The sequence below is a fragment of the Mobula birostris genome, chromosome 21 (genome assembly GCF_030028105.1).
Source record: "Mobula birostris isolate sMobBir1 chromosome 21, sMobBir1.hap1, whole genome shotgun sequence".
NCBI classification, from domain to species: domain Eukaryota; kingdom Metazoa; phylum Chordata; class Chondrichthyes; order Myliobatiformes; family Myliobatidae; genus Mobula; species Mobula birostris.
The window spans coordinates 9220324-9235230 of record NC_092390.1 but is presented as its reverse complement, the minus strand read 5'-3'; the positions used below and the strand labels follow the sequence as shown (position 1 = coordinate 9235230).

General features: G+C 41.5%; 1 protein-coding gene across 3 annotated transcripts in view; it reads right to left on the bottom strand.

Annotated features, from left to right (window-relative positions):
• wbp1la (WW domain binding protein 1-like a) overlaps positions 1-14907 on the bottom strand; it is a 132511-nt gene that overhangs the window by 21382 nt on the left and 96222 nt on the right. Inside the window, exon 1 of one of the 3 annotated variants that reach the window (XM_072238919.1) lies at positions 14301-14342. The exons of 1 other annotated variant lie outside the window; for it this stretch is intronic. In XM_072238919.1, coding sequence (XP_072095020.1) covers positions 14301-14327 — 27 coding nt within the window. In that variant the 5' untranslated portion in view covers positions 14328-14342. Of the gene's footprint in view, positions 1-1719; positions 1939-14300; positions 14343-14907 lie in introns of those variants that run through there. One more of the 3 variants, XM_072238920.1, reaches the window with a different exon arrangement.

The window sequence follows — 14907 nt, the reverse complement described above, 5'->3', positions numbered from 1 at the left end:
CACGTGAAATCACCATAAAGGGCTATAATTAGTAAAGCGATCACCTCACTGAGCCCTGATTAAGGGACTTGACCCAAAATGTCGACTCTTTATTCCCCTCCATAGATGCTGCCTGACCTGCAGAGTTCCTCCACCATCTTGTGTGTGTTGCTCTGGATTCCCAGTATCTGCAGAATCTGCGTCAGAAAGGTTTACTGGCTCATGTTTTGGTTTGGAATATCTAATGAGTAAGACACAAAATGGCTGGACGTCGAGGCACTTCTGGGAAGGAGAAAAACCTCAAAGCTGTAACTGAAATAATGCAATCGAAAGCTTGCAGGGAGAGAGAGTGGGAACTCCGAAGTGGGAAAAACCACAGAATTACCAATATGGGTGTGTAACTTCAGACTAAACATGTATCCACAAAGTTCCTACACTAAATATATCTGCATGAATTATCAGTACATACGGTACATTGATTTAAAAAAACATGATTCAAAAATCATTAAAACAGAGAACAATGTTTGTGGACTGAAAGTGCACAGAACATAAACAGAATAATTTATTACATCTATATATCAAAGTACTCAAGCCCAGGCTTCTGAAAACTACAAACACTTTTGATCAGAACAATTTTGGCAAAGGCTGCCAGGATTTATTTTAACTGGTAACCAATGGGGAAAAAAAACCCACAAAAATCTAAGAACACAAAGGTTTCCAAAACTGTGCACCTGAAAGTAAATATTCATGACCATCTGACCAAGAACCCACTGCACAAAATGCTGGACATTCTTAGGCCGCACCAAGTGATGTAGAAATCATGATATCTTCACACAGTGTAATACCATCAACACCAGTGGAATGAGCAGAGACTTGCTTATCAGATTGGAGGCTGTAAGGTTGAGAAGTGTGCACATACTTCAAGTGCAAAGCCAGGGAGAAAAAGTAATTAACAATGGATCATTCATCATAAAGTATGCTTCATTACGGTTCCTTTAGATGTATCAAAGTTCAAAGTACTTTTATTATCAAAGTATGTATACTGTATACAACCTTGAGATTTGTCTTCTCGAAGGCAGCCACAAGAAACACAATGGAACCCATTAAAAAACACACACAATGTACAAAAATTAAGAACAAATCGTCCAAACAAATAACATACAGAACATGAAGTGTGGAATCCATGAAAGTCCGTCTGCAGCCTTGGAACCAGTTCACCACTGAAGCAAGTGCCGATGATTACAGGCCACAGCTGTGGAGTCAGTTCAGTGCTGAAGTAAACCTCGTAGAGTAGTGAGCCGAACCCCGGTTCAAATCGTGCATATAGTAGGGAAAAAAATAAGCAAAAGCACATGGAACATGAACTGCAAAGTCTCCGACCGTGAGTTCACAGCTACAGAGGCCCGTTCAGTGCTTCACAGAACTCAACCTATCCTCCATAAGATGTGCTCTCTAATCCAGGCAGCATCCTGGTAAATCTCCTCTGCACGCTCTCCGAAGCTTCCACATTCTGTCCACAATGCAGCAAAACAAAATGAAGACAATACTCCAAGTGTGGAGTTTTACAGAGCTGCAACATTGCCTTCACAGCTCTTCAACTCAGTCCCGAGTAATGAAGGCCCACACACTTACACCTTCACAACTCTATCATCTTGCAATAAATAAAATCTCTGAAGTCTGTGCTTTCGAATATGACATCTAAGACATCTGGAAACATTCTCAATCTCCCCGGCTTCTTACCTTAGTTAAATGAAGCAACGGCATGTGAAGAAATGACTGCAAAATCCGTAAACCACAAGTTAACTGCTCTGGTTGAGGGAGACTCCAGATCCATAAAGATCATCCACTAGGATGAGCACAGTTTCAATTGCTACATCTCCCAAAGTTGCCGAAAACTAACTTCAGCACGCACTGTGCAGTAATTTAATTTATTGGGAAAAAATTGCCACAAGCAGGTTTGCAAAGACACCTCTACAATGAACTAACTTGCAGCTGAGATGAATGGGGAGAGGCATCAAAAGCTGGTTTATATAAATGATTTCAGTACAGCTTCTCAAGTCTAGTTTTCCATTAATCCAGTGTAAACAAGATATGCTAAAACTCTGAACATTTTGTAATCTATTTACTGTAATCTGCAATTCACAATTTTCTACTAAACAACAAAGCACTGGGCACTTAAAATCAGATGAACTATGAACCAGATTCTCTCTCATCAACCTTGTACTCCAAATTCTAGCTGCTACATTAAATTCACATCTACAGAATAACTGGATAATATGTTTAAAGTTTATGCAATTCTTTAGATTTTGTATTTCTCCCATTCATCTAGGAATATACAGCTCAGAAACTGAAATGAAAAGACCTTGTTAAAAAACCTACAGAAATACTATTTAGAAAAGAAAATAATCTCACTGTTTGCTACAGAGTTCTAAGTGAATTTATTATCTGAGTGGCCTGTTCCCATCCTGGGTTGTTTGATAAACAGATTTAACATTTGTCAGATAGGTACTGTATTCAGTTTTAGACAGGGAACCACTGGGTAGAATGAATATAAAACACTGAGATAAAAATAACAATACTGACTGCTAAGTGACACTAAGCAGCATTAACGTTTTCAGATATGGGAACAGGCCAACTCTAAGCAGGAAGCAGAGGTGAGCATTAGCTGCAAATGAAAAACACAGAATAACTGAATAGGAAGGTGTACTTGGCATTTGGGGTAGTGCTGTGGGAAGCAGAATAAAGGTCAGAGGGTAAATGCTTGCTGTAGTGTTGTGTGAAAATGCACAAGGTCTCACCCCCAGGGAGGATTTCAACAGAAACACAAGTTGAAAATTAATGTTAAAAGGATATATATTTGGGAACTAGAATCTTTCAATGATTAACTCTTATATTTGAAATCCACATAGTTGGCTGTGGCCTCCACTATTCAGTAACATTGTTAAAGAAAAGGGGAAAACATTCTACTAACAGAATCAGAGTTATTATTACTGACAAATGTAAATTCTGTCATTTTGCATCACGGTAAGAAATACATATATAATAATAATTATTTATTTATTATTGATAAAAATAAATATTCAGTCCTGATGAAGGATTTTGCCTGAAATGGCAACTGTTTATTCCCTTCCATGGATGCTACCTGACCTGCTGAGATCCAGCAGCATCTTGTGTGTGTGACTCTGGATTTCCAGCATCTGCAATTATAAAAAATATCAGTAGTGCAAAATGGTGGGGTAGTGTTTGTGGACTGTTCAGAAATATGACAGTGGAGAGGAAGAAGCTGTCGTTAAAACATTGCGTGCCTTCAGGCTCCTCTATCTCAACCACAAAGTCATGTCTGATTTTTCCAAAATGGCATTTACGTGCAACTTCTGACGAAGGCTCTTGGAGCTGAGGTATTAACTTTCTCTTTCTATTAAATGTCATCTGTGTGGAGATGAGTGAAGTTATCCACATTGGTTTAGGAATTGGATAGTTGAAGGGTAATAATTGCTCCTGAACCTGATGGTGTGGGACTCAAGGCTCCTGTATCTGCTCCCCAAAGGAGAGGTGAGGAGTCAGCGCAGTGAGGAGACAGCGCAGTGAGGAGAGAGCGCAGTGAGGAGAGAGCGCAGTGAGGAGAGAGCACAGTGAGGATCCTTGATGATGGATGCTGCTTTCTTGTGGCAAGGCTCCTTGTAGATGTGCCCCATGGTGGGGAGGGCTTTTCCTGTGATGGACTGTGATGGAAACTAGCCTTCCAATTGGGCATTGATTGTAACTTAATTAATTCAGCACAGCATCGTGGGCACAGGGCATGCTCCTGACCTGTACTGTACGGCTCTATGTTCTAATGTTTATGGATAACTGAATATCAGAACAATCCTAGCAGGACTGATCAACTCCAATGTTACAGCAGCTAAGCCCAATATTCTAATCAGAAAAGACTGGCATATGTAGGATTTATTATTTTTATAATTAAATAATTTGTTTAAGTATATAATTACTTTGCGTCGGCAACACTTGGAGAAAACTTACTAGGGATGAATTATTCAGCTGTGACACCACAATGAAGAAACAACCCTGTTCAGGAATAGTTCTTGCTCTTCAAACATCAGGCTCCTAAACTGCCGTGGATAACTTCACTCACCTGAACTCTGAACTGTTTCCTAAACCTATGGACTCACGTTTAAGGACTATCCAACTCAAGCTGACAGTATTATCTATTTATACATTGGTTGGTTGCCAGTCTTGTGTGTAGTTTTGCATTGACTATTTTATTTCTTTGTTTTATTGTGAATGCCTGCAAGGAAACAAATCTCAGGGTGGTATATGGTGACATATACATACTTTGATAATAAATTTACTTCCAACTTTGAAAGTCAACAAGGTGTATATTTCATATATTCTTGTTGCACAAGGGGGCATTTGGCTCTTTCAGCAATCCACTCCTCTACTCACTTTCCTGTAAATTTTTCTCGTACATGCCCATGTGCTCTCCTGTTCATCGATTCTACCGCTACTCACTGTACTAGAAGTAATTTGGAGCCCCCAACTAATTCATCAACCAGCACAACTTTGAGATGTGGGAGGAAATTAGAACATCTGAGGACAAATCTATACAGCCTCAGGGAGAACATGCAAACTCCACACAGACAGTACTGAAGGTCAGGATCGACCTATAGTGCGAGGCAGTGGCAGTAATTATGCTACCTTGACACCTGTTAAGGTGGCAAAGAAGATTTAATAGACGTGAAGGATTTTTAATAGAATGAATTGGGAAAAGTTATGCTTGAAAGTCAAGTGACTTGAGGATACCAATTTGAGACAAAGGGAAAAATGGTGGGGGGAACATATTTTTTTTTTAAGAAAGAGATAGAGCACTGTAACAGAGTCTTTCAGCCCAAACTGCCCAGCGCTCTTGTGACCAATTAACCTACTAGTCCATACATCTTTAGAATGTGGCAAGAAACTGGAGCTCGTGGAGTAAACCCACATGGTCATAGAGTGAACAGACAAACTCCTTACAGACAGTGGCAAGAGTTGAACCCCTACTGGTGATCACATAGTCTTATGTTAACCACTGCATCACTGTAACAGCCCACAGCATGCCATTCTGACTGAGTAACACACTGCTCCACAGGAGGCACAACCAACGTAACTTTCCGAAGAGAATTACATGTATTTTAACAATGACAATGTTGTAGGCTCTAAAAAATAAGCCATGGAAAGAGATCAATCTACTCTTTCAAAAACACAGCGAGGTATAATGAGTTAGATAGCCTCTTCCAGTGCTAAAAGATGTCATGATTATTGACCTATCCTGAAGCGGGTCTTGGCCTGAAGGATCAACTGTTTGTTCCTCTCCATAAACGCTGCCTGACCTGTTCCTCCAACATTTTGTATGCATTACTCTGGTTTGCCAGCATCTGCAGAAACTCTTGTGTTTGTGATTATTAACCTGGCTGACCCAGCATGAGAGGAGGAACTGCTACGTGCTTGTTCTTGTAGAAACGTGGCTCCAGGACAATGTCCCATACACAATCAATATTAAACCATAAGATACAAGAGCAGAATTAGGCCATTTGGCCCATCGAGTCTACTCTGCGATTCAATTATAGCTGATCCTTTTTATTCCCCTTTCTCAGTCCCACTCCCCGTAACCTTTGATGTTATGGCCAGTCAAGAACCTATCAATCTCCAGCTTAAATATACTCAACGTCCTGGCCTCCACACCTGCCTGTGGTTAAAAAAAAATTCCTCAACTTCACCACCCTCTGGCTAAAGAAATTTATCCACATCTCTGTTTTAAATGGACACCCTTCTATCTGGAGGCTGTGCCCTCTTGTCTTAGACTCCCCCACCATGGGCAACATCCTTTCCACATCTACTCTGTCTAGGCCTTTCAACATTCAAAAGGTTTCAATGAGATCCTGCCACCATCCTTCTATATTCCACTGAGTACAGACCCAGAACTAAATGTTCCTCATATGATCATCCTTTCATTTTTGGAATCATCCTTGTGAACCTTCTCCAGACCCTCTCCAATGCTAGCACATCTTTTCTTAAATGAGGAGCCTAAAACTGTTCATACTCAAGGTGAGGCCTTACCAGGGCCTTATAAAGCCTCAACATCACATTCCTGCTCTTATATTCTAGACCCCATGAAAAGAATGCCACCGTTGCATTTGCCTTCCTCACCACCAACTCAACCTGCAAGTTAACCTTTAGGGTGTTCTGCACAAGGACTCCCAAGTCCCTTTGCATCTCAGATTTTTGGATTTTCACCCCGTTTAGAAAATATTCAGGCCATGTCACTCAGGGACTTGTGCTAGTACGATTTTGTAACTGTATGTACTGTAAGTTGCACCGTGGCCCTGGGGGAACACAGTTTTGCTTTGTTGTATACGAGTATGGTTGAATGACAATTGAACTTAATGTTGCCTCTAATATAGTATATTGCAGTTCCCCAGTGTTGATTATTGCATCAGGAAGATGGGCTGTGGGATTACAGCTGTGGACAATACAACCACTATGAAATTCTGACTCTGCAGATCAAATACAATGTTTATTTTAATGAGGTTCTTAATAAATCAGTGGCCACTTTATTAGGTACGCCTATACAACTGCTCGCTAATGCAAGTATCTAATCAGCCAGTCACGTGGCAGCAACTCAATTCATTAAAGTATGCAGACGTGGTCAAAAGGTTCAGTTAGTTGTTCAGAACAAACATCAGAATATGGAAGAAATTTCATTTTAGTGATTTTGACCATGGAATGATTGTTGGTGCCAGACAGGGTGGTTTGAGTATCTCAGAAACTGCTGATCTCCTGGGATGTTCATGCACAGTAGTCTCTAGAGTTTACAGAGAATGGGGTGAAGAACAACAAACATCCAGTAAGTGGCAGTTCTGTGGGCAAGGTCACCTTGTTAATGAGAGAGGTCAGAAGAGAATAGCCAGACTAGTTCAAGCTGATTAGAAAGGCAATCAGTAACTCAAATAACCACACATTGCACAGGTGGTGTGTAGAAGAGAATGTCTGAATGTACAACATGATAAAACGAAACCCATGGGCTACAGCAGCAGCAGACCATGAGGGCAGGAGATACAGTACCTAATAAAGTGGTCACTGAGTGCAGATTCTCTAGTTTCAATGCACAAGGGATTCCAGTTAACTGGGTCTCATCGGGACCAATAAATACATTTTGGCCCAATTAAGTGGCTACCGCAATTAGCTGAAGTTTCATGGAAATAGTTAAAAAAGGTATATATAAAAAAGAGACAACCTGAGAAAATAAAATAAAATGAACTACAGAACAAATTAGAACACTACAATAGTAGTGTAATACTGTATTTGTCAACGTGGAGCAGAGAGTGAGTTTGTAATTCTGGCGTTACTAACGTCAAGGGTGGAGTGCCGCGGGAAGGGTGCGGTACAGGTGGCAGAGGGGTGCCAGGGGCAGGGGATGGCACAGCTGCAGGCACTCCCAGCCCTGAGAAACCTGACAAGGCTTTTTCATTCCAAACAATTGATGCTTGATTGACTGCCTTCACACAATGCCATCAATGATCACATCTTCCAAATCTCCACTTTCATGATGGTTGTCGACACCTTCAAGTTCTTCGCTGTTCCTTACTTGAAGTAGTGAAAACGTTTCATTTTCACACCCAGCCTGGGAACCCAAACCCGAATCCTTGAAACCGCAGCGAGCAAAACTTACTGCTTATTTCTCGCTAACTATCAGTGACAAAAACCACCACTTTTTGAACACAAACACACACACAACTGACACTATTTAAAAACTGCTCACTTTAAATATAGTGCAGCATCTCGTGGCCACACAAGTGTGTACAACTGATGCTAGCTAGATCCTGTTCAGCAACAGTCTCCTGTCCCAATTATGTGGCAGTGTCCCAAATAAATGAAGGGAATCTGGCAATTATCTTAATTTGTTTTTGTTGAGTTGATAAAATAAGCAGCCGCCCCTGATTAACCAATGGCCCAATTAACCAGAATCCACTACAATAGCTTGTGAATAACTTACTTTAAAGCAGTAATTCCCAACGGGGCTAGTTACTTGTCCTAAGGGAATGTTAGGGGAAATAGAAATCATTGGGGGGACATTCAAGATTCTTGGGGGTGGGTTGACAGTAAGTGGCACCCTAACTTAAGGCACAAGACCTGACTGACTGTTAGTACAGCAGGCACTTTCAAAAAAAAAAGGATGAGGCACTGGAACACAGGAAGAACCATAGGCACTGAGCACACATCGTCACAATGTGTCTGAAACTCAGCAATCTCATCCGACCTTACTAACCAGACAGACATTATTGGGGATGCATAAAATAGCAACCAGGGCTCCCAATAAATCCCCTTGACCCGCGGCACAGAACAAGTTAATGTAACTTAACAATTGGCAAGTCAAGTACACCCTCTCAACCTTCTCTACAGACCTACGGCAAACAGGTCGCGCAACAATACAGCGCTGGCCAGAACCAAACGGTGAACCTGCCAACCCTAAGGATTCCATGGAGTGTTCAAAGCGACCTCGGCTTCACACGTGCAGCCTCATCTGTCTTATTTGCAATATTGTACTGTCTAATAAAACCATGAAACCATCAGGATTGCAGGAACACATCCATAAAAGACACCCTGAAAAGGCCACTTATGGTATTTAAAAATGTAAACACGAGGAATTCTGCAGATGCTGGAAATTCAAGCAACACATCAAAGTTGCTGGTGGAAACAGCAGGCCAGGCAGCATCTCTAGGAAGAGGTACAGTCAACGTTTCAGGCTGAGACCCTCCGTCAGGACTGACAATGGGTCTCGGCCTGAAACATCGACTGTACCTCTTCCTGGAGGTGCTGCCTGGCCTGCTGTTTCCACCAGCAACTTTGATGTGTGCCACTTATGGTATTACTCAGTTCCAGAAAATGAAGAAGCATTTGAAAAGTGTTGCACACTCAAATCATTTGCCAAGAAAGCTAAAAATGACCTTGATAGTGGTCTTATTACTTCTTATAATTTTTCAAAATGATAGCAGAGGAGGGAAAATTTCATACAATTGGTGAAAGATTAATAACGCCTGTTGTATCAGAAGTGCTCACCACTGTTCTCAAAATGGATACCAGTGTTTTAAAATCAATTCCTCTCTGAGTAATAACTCTGTGGCTTGTTGTATTGACAAAGTGAGTGAAGACACTGAATATCAACTATGCACAGAGCTACAAAACACAGAACTTGGGATAAAACTAGATGAGTCAACTGAGCAAGACAATGAGGCTAATGGCATATGTATAGTTTATCAAAAATGGAGAAGTTTATGAAGAGATTCTCTTTTGCAAAAAGTTAAAAACAAATACCAATGGACACTCAATCTACAACAAGCTCAAAATGTATAATGAGGATAAAAGTATTCCAATTAGGAACATGATTTCTTGTACAACAGGTGGAGCTCCATATATGACATGTCGCCATGTTGGTTTAGTGGCATTTATGAAAAACAAAATTCCAATTCTGTTTGCAATCCACTATGTAATTCATTGTCAACATCTCACAGCCAAAAGCCCCAGCCAGCGACTTTTTCAAGCATGACTCTTGTAATAACTGCTATCAACAAAATTAAAGCTCATCCATTAAATAGCAGAATACCTCACCAGTTATGCCAAGATAATGATGAAGAGATTGAACACTTGCCTCTTCACACTAAGGTACTTTGGATGTCAAAAGCCTGCTGCTTAAAACCTTTATTTGATCATTTTGACACTGTGGTTGAATTTCTGCTCAAAGTTGACAAGAGATTAGGAAACAAGATTCAACTTCTACGTGGAGATGTGGCATACCTAGCTGTTCTGTATGACAAAATGAACATTCTAAATATGAAACTGCAGAGTGAAAATTACAATTTAATTCAGGCAAAAACTGCAGTGTCCAGTTTTCTTGGAAAAATGGAAATATATAAACAAAACATTGAGAGAGAGATTTTCTCACCGTTTCCCCTGCATGGAAAGTATGGCACTCTTTCACAGACAGTGATTTGCAAGAGTACTGCTTACACTTGCAGTCACTGAAGGATTTTCAAACTTGATTCAAGAATTCTGGACTGGGTCATTAACTCATTTCTTTGGAAGGCAGAAGAACAGGAAGAGAGCTTGCAAGAAGAAATTATTGAAATTCAGAAAGATGAAGCAGCAAAAATGCTTTTCAAAAATCACAGCATTTTTGGTATGTGGCTACACTATCATACGAAGTTTCCTGGTCTTTGAAGAACCAAACTGCTCTTCATTGCATTCCCATCCTCCTACCCTGTTGAAAGAGGCTTCAGTGCAGTGAACCATACTCACAAAAAACAGAAACCCTTTGGACATTGTTATGTGTGGGGACATAAGGCTTTTGCTGTCACAACTTGAACCAGATATTTCAACTCTTGCTAAAAACCATCGAGCTCAAGGATCACATTGATATCGAAGCTGCAGTACAGTGCAGAGGCACTGTGTAAGCTATATTTAAAGACAAATAAAAATTTAAAGCAGAATCATTTTTCTCATGTTAGCATACGGTAGACGTGTTTTCACACTATGGTGGGGGTGGGAAGGGCGCCAGAAAGTATATTCTTAAGTATGGAGGTGCTTTAGGGAGCGTTGGTGACTATGAAGGTGCTTTAGGGAGCGTTGGTGACTATGAAGATGCTTCGGGGAGATTTGGCATGCATTAAGAAACTTTAGGGGAGAGCTGACAAGTATGAAGGTGCTTTAGGGGGTGTTGGCGAATATGAAGGTGCTTTAGGGCAATGGTCCCCAACCTCCGGGCTGCGGACCGATACATCGCCGTGAAGCATGCAGGGGTGCAGCGGTAGCTGGGACGCACCCAGCACATCTTTAAGAAAAAAGTCGAAATAAACAAGCTAATTAATTAGCTGCCACCCGGCACGTAAATGTCAGCCCAGATCAAGGTGCTTCAGGAGAGAGTTGGCGTGCATGAAGGTGCTTTAGGGGGCACTGGCAAGTATGATAGAGCTCTAGAGGGGTGTTGGTAACTATTAAGGAGCTATAGGCAGGGTGTTCAGCTGAAAAAGGTTGGAAAACAATGCCTTAAAGTAACCATACTGGCAAAGAGCTCCCCATCTTGAATCTGTTTCAACCCTGGTAAGTCATTGCTCATGGAGAAAAATATATCAAACTTTATTTCTCTGAAGTGATATGCTAACATGGAAAATATGCAGATTCAGTTCCTAAGCTTGTTCAATGTCAACGAAAACAGAACAAGAAGAAATGACCTTCAAAGCCCGGTCAGAATACAGCCGTCATCGTAGCTGGTTATTGCTACAAAGGGAAATGTGAACCAGCTGAGGTGCTATGAGCAACATTATTGGGGTGTGGTGCCAGAGAACAGAAAGGCAAGAAACAACACCAAAAAGAGGTTAGGAGGGTCCAAAATTTAAAAAAATTCCTACAGACAGAGGAATTTCTGTCATTTCAGGTTCCTACAGTGACATGACACACAGACTTACAATCACCAAAACCCTCTGACCAGCTCCTACTCATAAATTACTGCCGCCATTTTAATCAGACTTCACAGTTCTTTCTTTCTCCCAGCAGGATATGCACTTTCCACCAAGCTCAGCTACCCCCCCCCCGCCACCCCATCTCCCCATTTCGATTCTCAGTCCCAGCTTAGAATTTTTTAAAGTTGCCTTCCTGGATTTAACCCTCAAGACAAAGATCACATTCTAACCCCCTTCAGTCCTGACGAAAGCTCGCTGCCCAAAACATTGATTGTTTATTCCCCTCCATAGATGCTGCCTGACTTGCTGAGGTCTTCCAGCGTTTTGTGCGCGTTGCTCAATGTTCTTCGCAAATTCGAAGGCAGCAGCATTGATTCCAGGAGTCAGAAAGATTGTAGCTTCAGAGAGCCACACCATAGATGTACGCACAATGCCACAGAGTCCATTGAAAGAATCTCCACTGTCAACATTGCAATTCATTTTCTGTGTTGTTAGCCTCCACTCTAGCTGAGAGAGAGAGAGAGAGAGCCTGTCATATGTGAAATTGTTGGGTGACTGATCAGTTTTTGTTGTGCTGTAGATCACGGTCTCTCTTAGGGGCTTTGCTATCATCTTCTTCTCCGTCTTGTTTTACGGCCGTTGGCACCCAGCTTAATGGTGCATTACTGCCACCTTCTGCTCCGGAGTGTGCAATAGACTTACATTCTAAATTCCTTCCCCCAATCACACACACACGCATACTCTAACCTACACTTTATCTTCCTTACTTTTGGCCATCCTAGTACCCTATTCCTGCTTATCCATTATATCCTATAAAAAAAATCCTTGTACCCCTCAAGAAAGCTACACCATTTTTGTGCTGTAGTGCTCCAAGGCTCTTTGAAAGGGATGTCACTTAGTACTCAGTGGTGCTGCCATCACATCTCAGACTCTTTTTCTACCTCTCAGTTATTCTGTGGGCAGGAGGTCCAGAAGCCTAACGTCTCACATCACCAGGCTCAGGAACAATTGTTACCCTAAAACTGTCAGGCCTCTGAACCGGTGTGGATAACTTCACTCACCCCAATTCTGAATTGATTCTACAACCTATGAAATCATTTTCAAGTTCTCTACAACTCATGTGCTTAGCTTTTCTTCTGCACAATTTTAAAAATTTTGGACATTGGTTGTTTGTCAGTCTTTGATTATCCTTAGATTCTATTGTATTTCTTTATTTTCCTGTAAATGCCTAGAAGAAAATGAATCTCAAGATAGTATATGGTAACATACATGCGCATTTGACAATAAATTTTACTTTGATTTCTTTTTGCACTGATTGCATTACAACCTTTGCCTCATTCTGTTGTTTGTGCTTGTCACTGTAATTATTGTTGTATTTATTATTACCATGTATATTGTTTACAAGAACACAGAACTTCAGTGCACCCTGAGGTAGATGACAATCAGCTAATTGGAATCGAATCTCCAGCCCAGAATACTAGTTCCCTTCAATTGTTTAACCAATGCCATTTCTAAATCTGTCATTGAATTTGGATCCATTCGATACAAAGAACGTTACAGCACAGGCCCTTTGGCCCCATTATGTGGTGCCAACCCTTTAACCTACTGTAAGATCAATCTAACCTCATGTTCCCATCTTAGAGTTTCTTTGCAGTCCATAATGTATCTGCCTTTACCACTGCCCCTGCAGCACATTCCATTGTACTCTCCACTCAAAACAAAAACATGCCTCTGACATCACCCTATACTTTCCTCCAACCCAGCTTAAAATTATGCCTCTATATTATCCATTATCGTCCTGGGACAAAGTCTCTACCTGTCCACTCCATCTATGTTTCTCATCTTGCACACCTCTATCAAGTTGCCGCTCACCCTCCTTTGCTCCAAAGGGAGAAGCCCCAGCTAGCTCAGCCTATCCTCACAAGGCATTCTCTCTTGTCCAGACAACATCCCAATAAATCTCCTCCGTCCTCCATCCTTCCTACAACGAGAACACAATATTTCAAATGTGGTCTAATCAGGGTTTTAGAGAGCTGCAAAATTTCCTCATGGCTCTTGATCTCACTCCTTCGACTAACAACATATACCTTAACCACCCTGTAGACTTCCATGGCCATGAACCTCTATTCCTCCACTCTGTATTCTGCCTTCAAATCCAACCTTCCAAAGTGATACCATCCAAGAAGTTTCCAAAGTTGTTAATGGAAACTTGCTGCATGAATAGTGGGAGTGTGTTTGGCTGAGGGTGCAGAAAAGAATTCATTGGGCATGCAGTGTTTTGGGATGTCCTTGAGACTGTGAAGGGGTGGGGGTGCGACAGAAACAGAGTCTCTCATTATTCCTGAGCAGCTGGAGAATGGAATTCAAGTAGGCAACAAAAAAACAAGATCACGCAATCAACAATACTAAAAGTCAGGCAGACAGCAAGGCATGAAAAGGAATAAAGCAGGAACGTTACATCTGGAACAAAGCAAGTCAGTATGGAATGTGATTAACCCGTATTTCATGTGCATTCTTTTACTACCTGTTCAAGCAAATGACTCCCCCTTTGCTCTTAAAGTCATCAGCTTTGGAACTGCTCAAGTTGATTGCTCAGGACCCTATTTTAATGCAGCAGCTCTGCGCTCCATGAAAATAACTCAAGAGTTACAAGCATGCATGGCAGTCATCAGAAACTTGAATTAGACTGTGAAACAGGCTTCTATATAATGACTGAAGCGCACGCAGATCAGGCATGTAGAGTAACAAGTAACACACAAGGCAGGCAGCGAGGAGGGACAGAGGTGATAGTTAAGCAAATTCCAGGCAAAGGCAAGAAGTCAGTGGTATTACCTGTCTGGAACTCAGAAGGAAAGGCATACTGAATTTTGAATTCAAACCTAGGTAAAGGAATGAGAAACTGATCTTCAGTTATCTTTACAGAGAAACTACCCCCCGGCATCTGCAGTCCATGCCCCATCGCATGTGTTATTTTGATGCTTGCCTATGTGCCAGAGAATGTGAGTAAACAGCCTCACAGGCGAAGCTCACACAGGACACCGCTGGGACCTGGTAATGATGTTCACTGCCAAGAATAAATTACATCACCGCACACCACGGTCTCGTCCACACGTCAGCTGTTTTACCATCAACCGGCAGAGTTCAAGACCACGGGCAGAATTTGCTTTCCCCATACCACCCTACAGTTATATTGTGATACTCATGGGTATAAACAAGCAAACGGCGATAATGAGAGTCTATTTATAGCCACAAATGTGAAATTATCCGTCTCCCGAGTTAAATGTTATAGCCATAAACAGACAAACATTTGTTCTTGGTCAACCTCTCAAACATCCTCCAGTTTTCTCCCTTATCTGTGCCTCCACCCCCACCCTAACTCAGTCTAAAATCCTGTTCTGTATTGGACTTGTTAAATGGCTGCTGAAAACCTGGCTGAGGT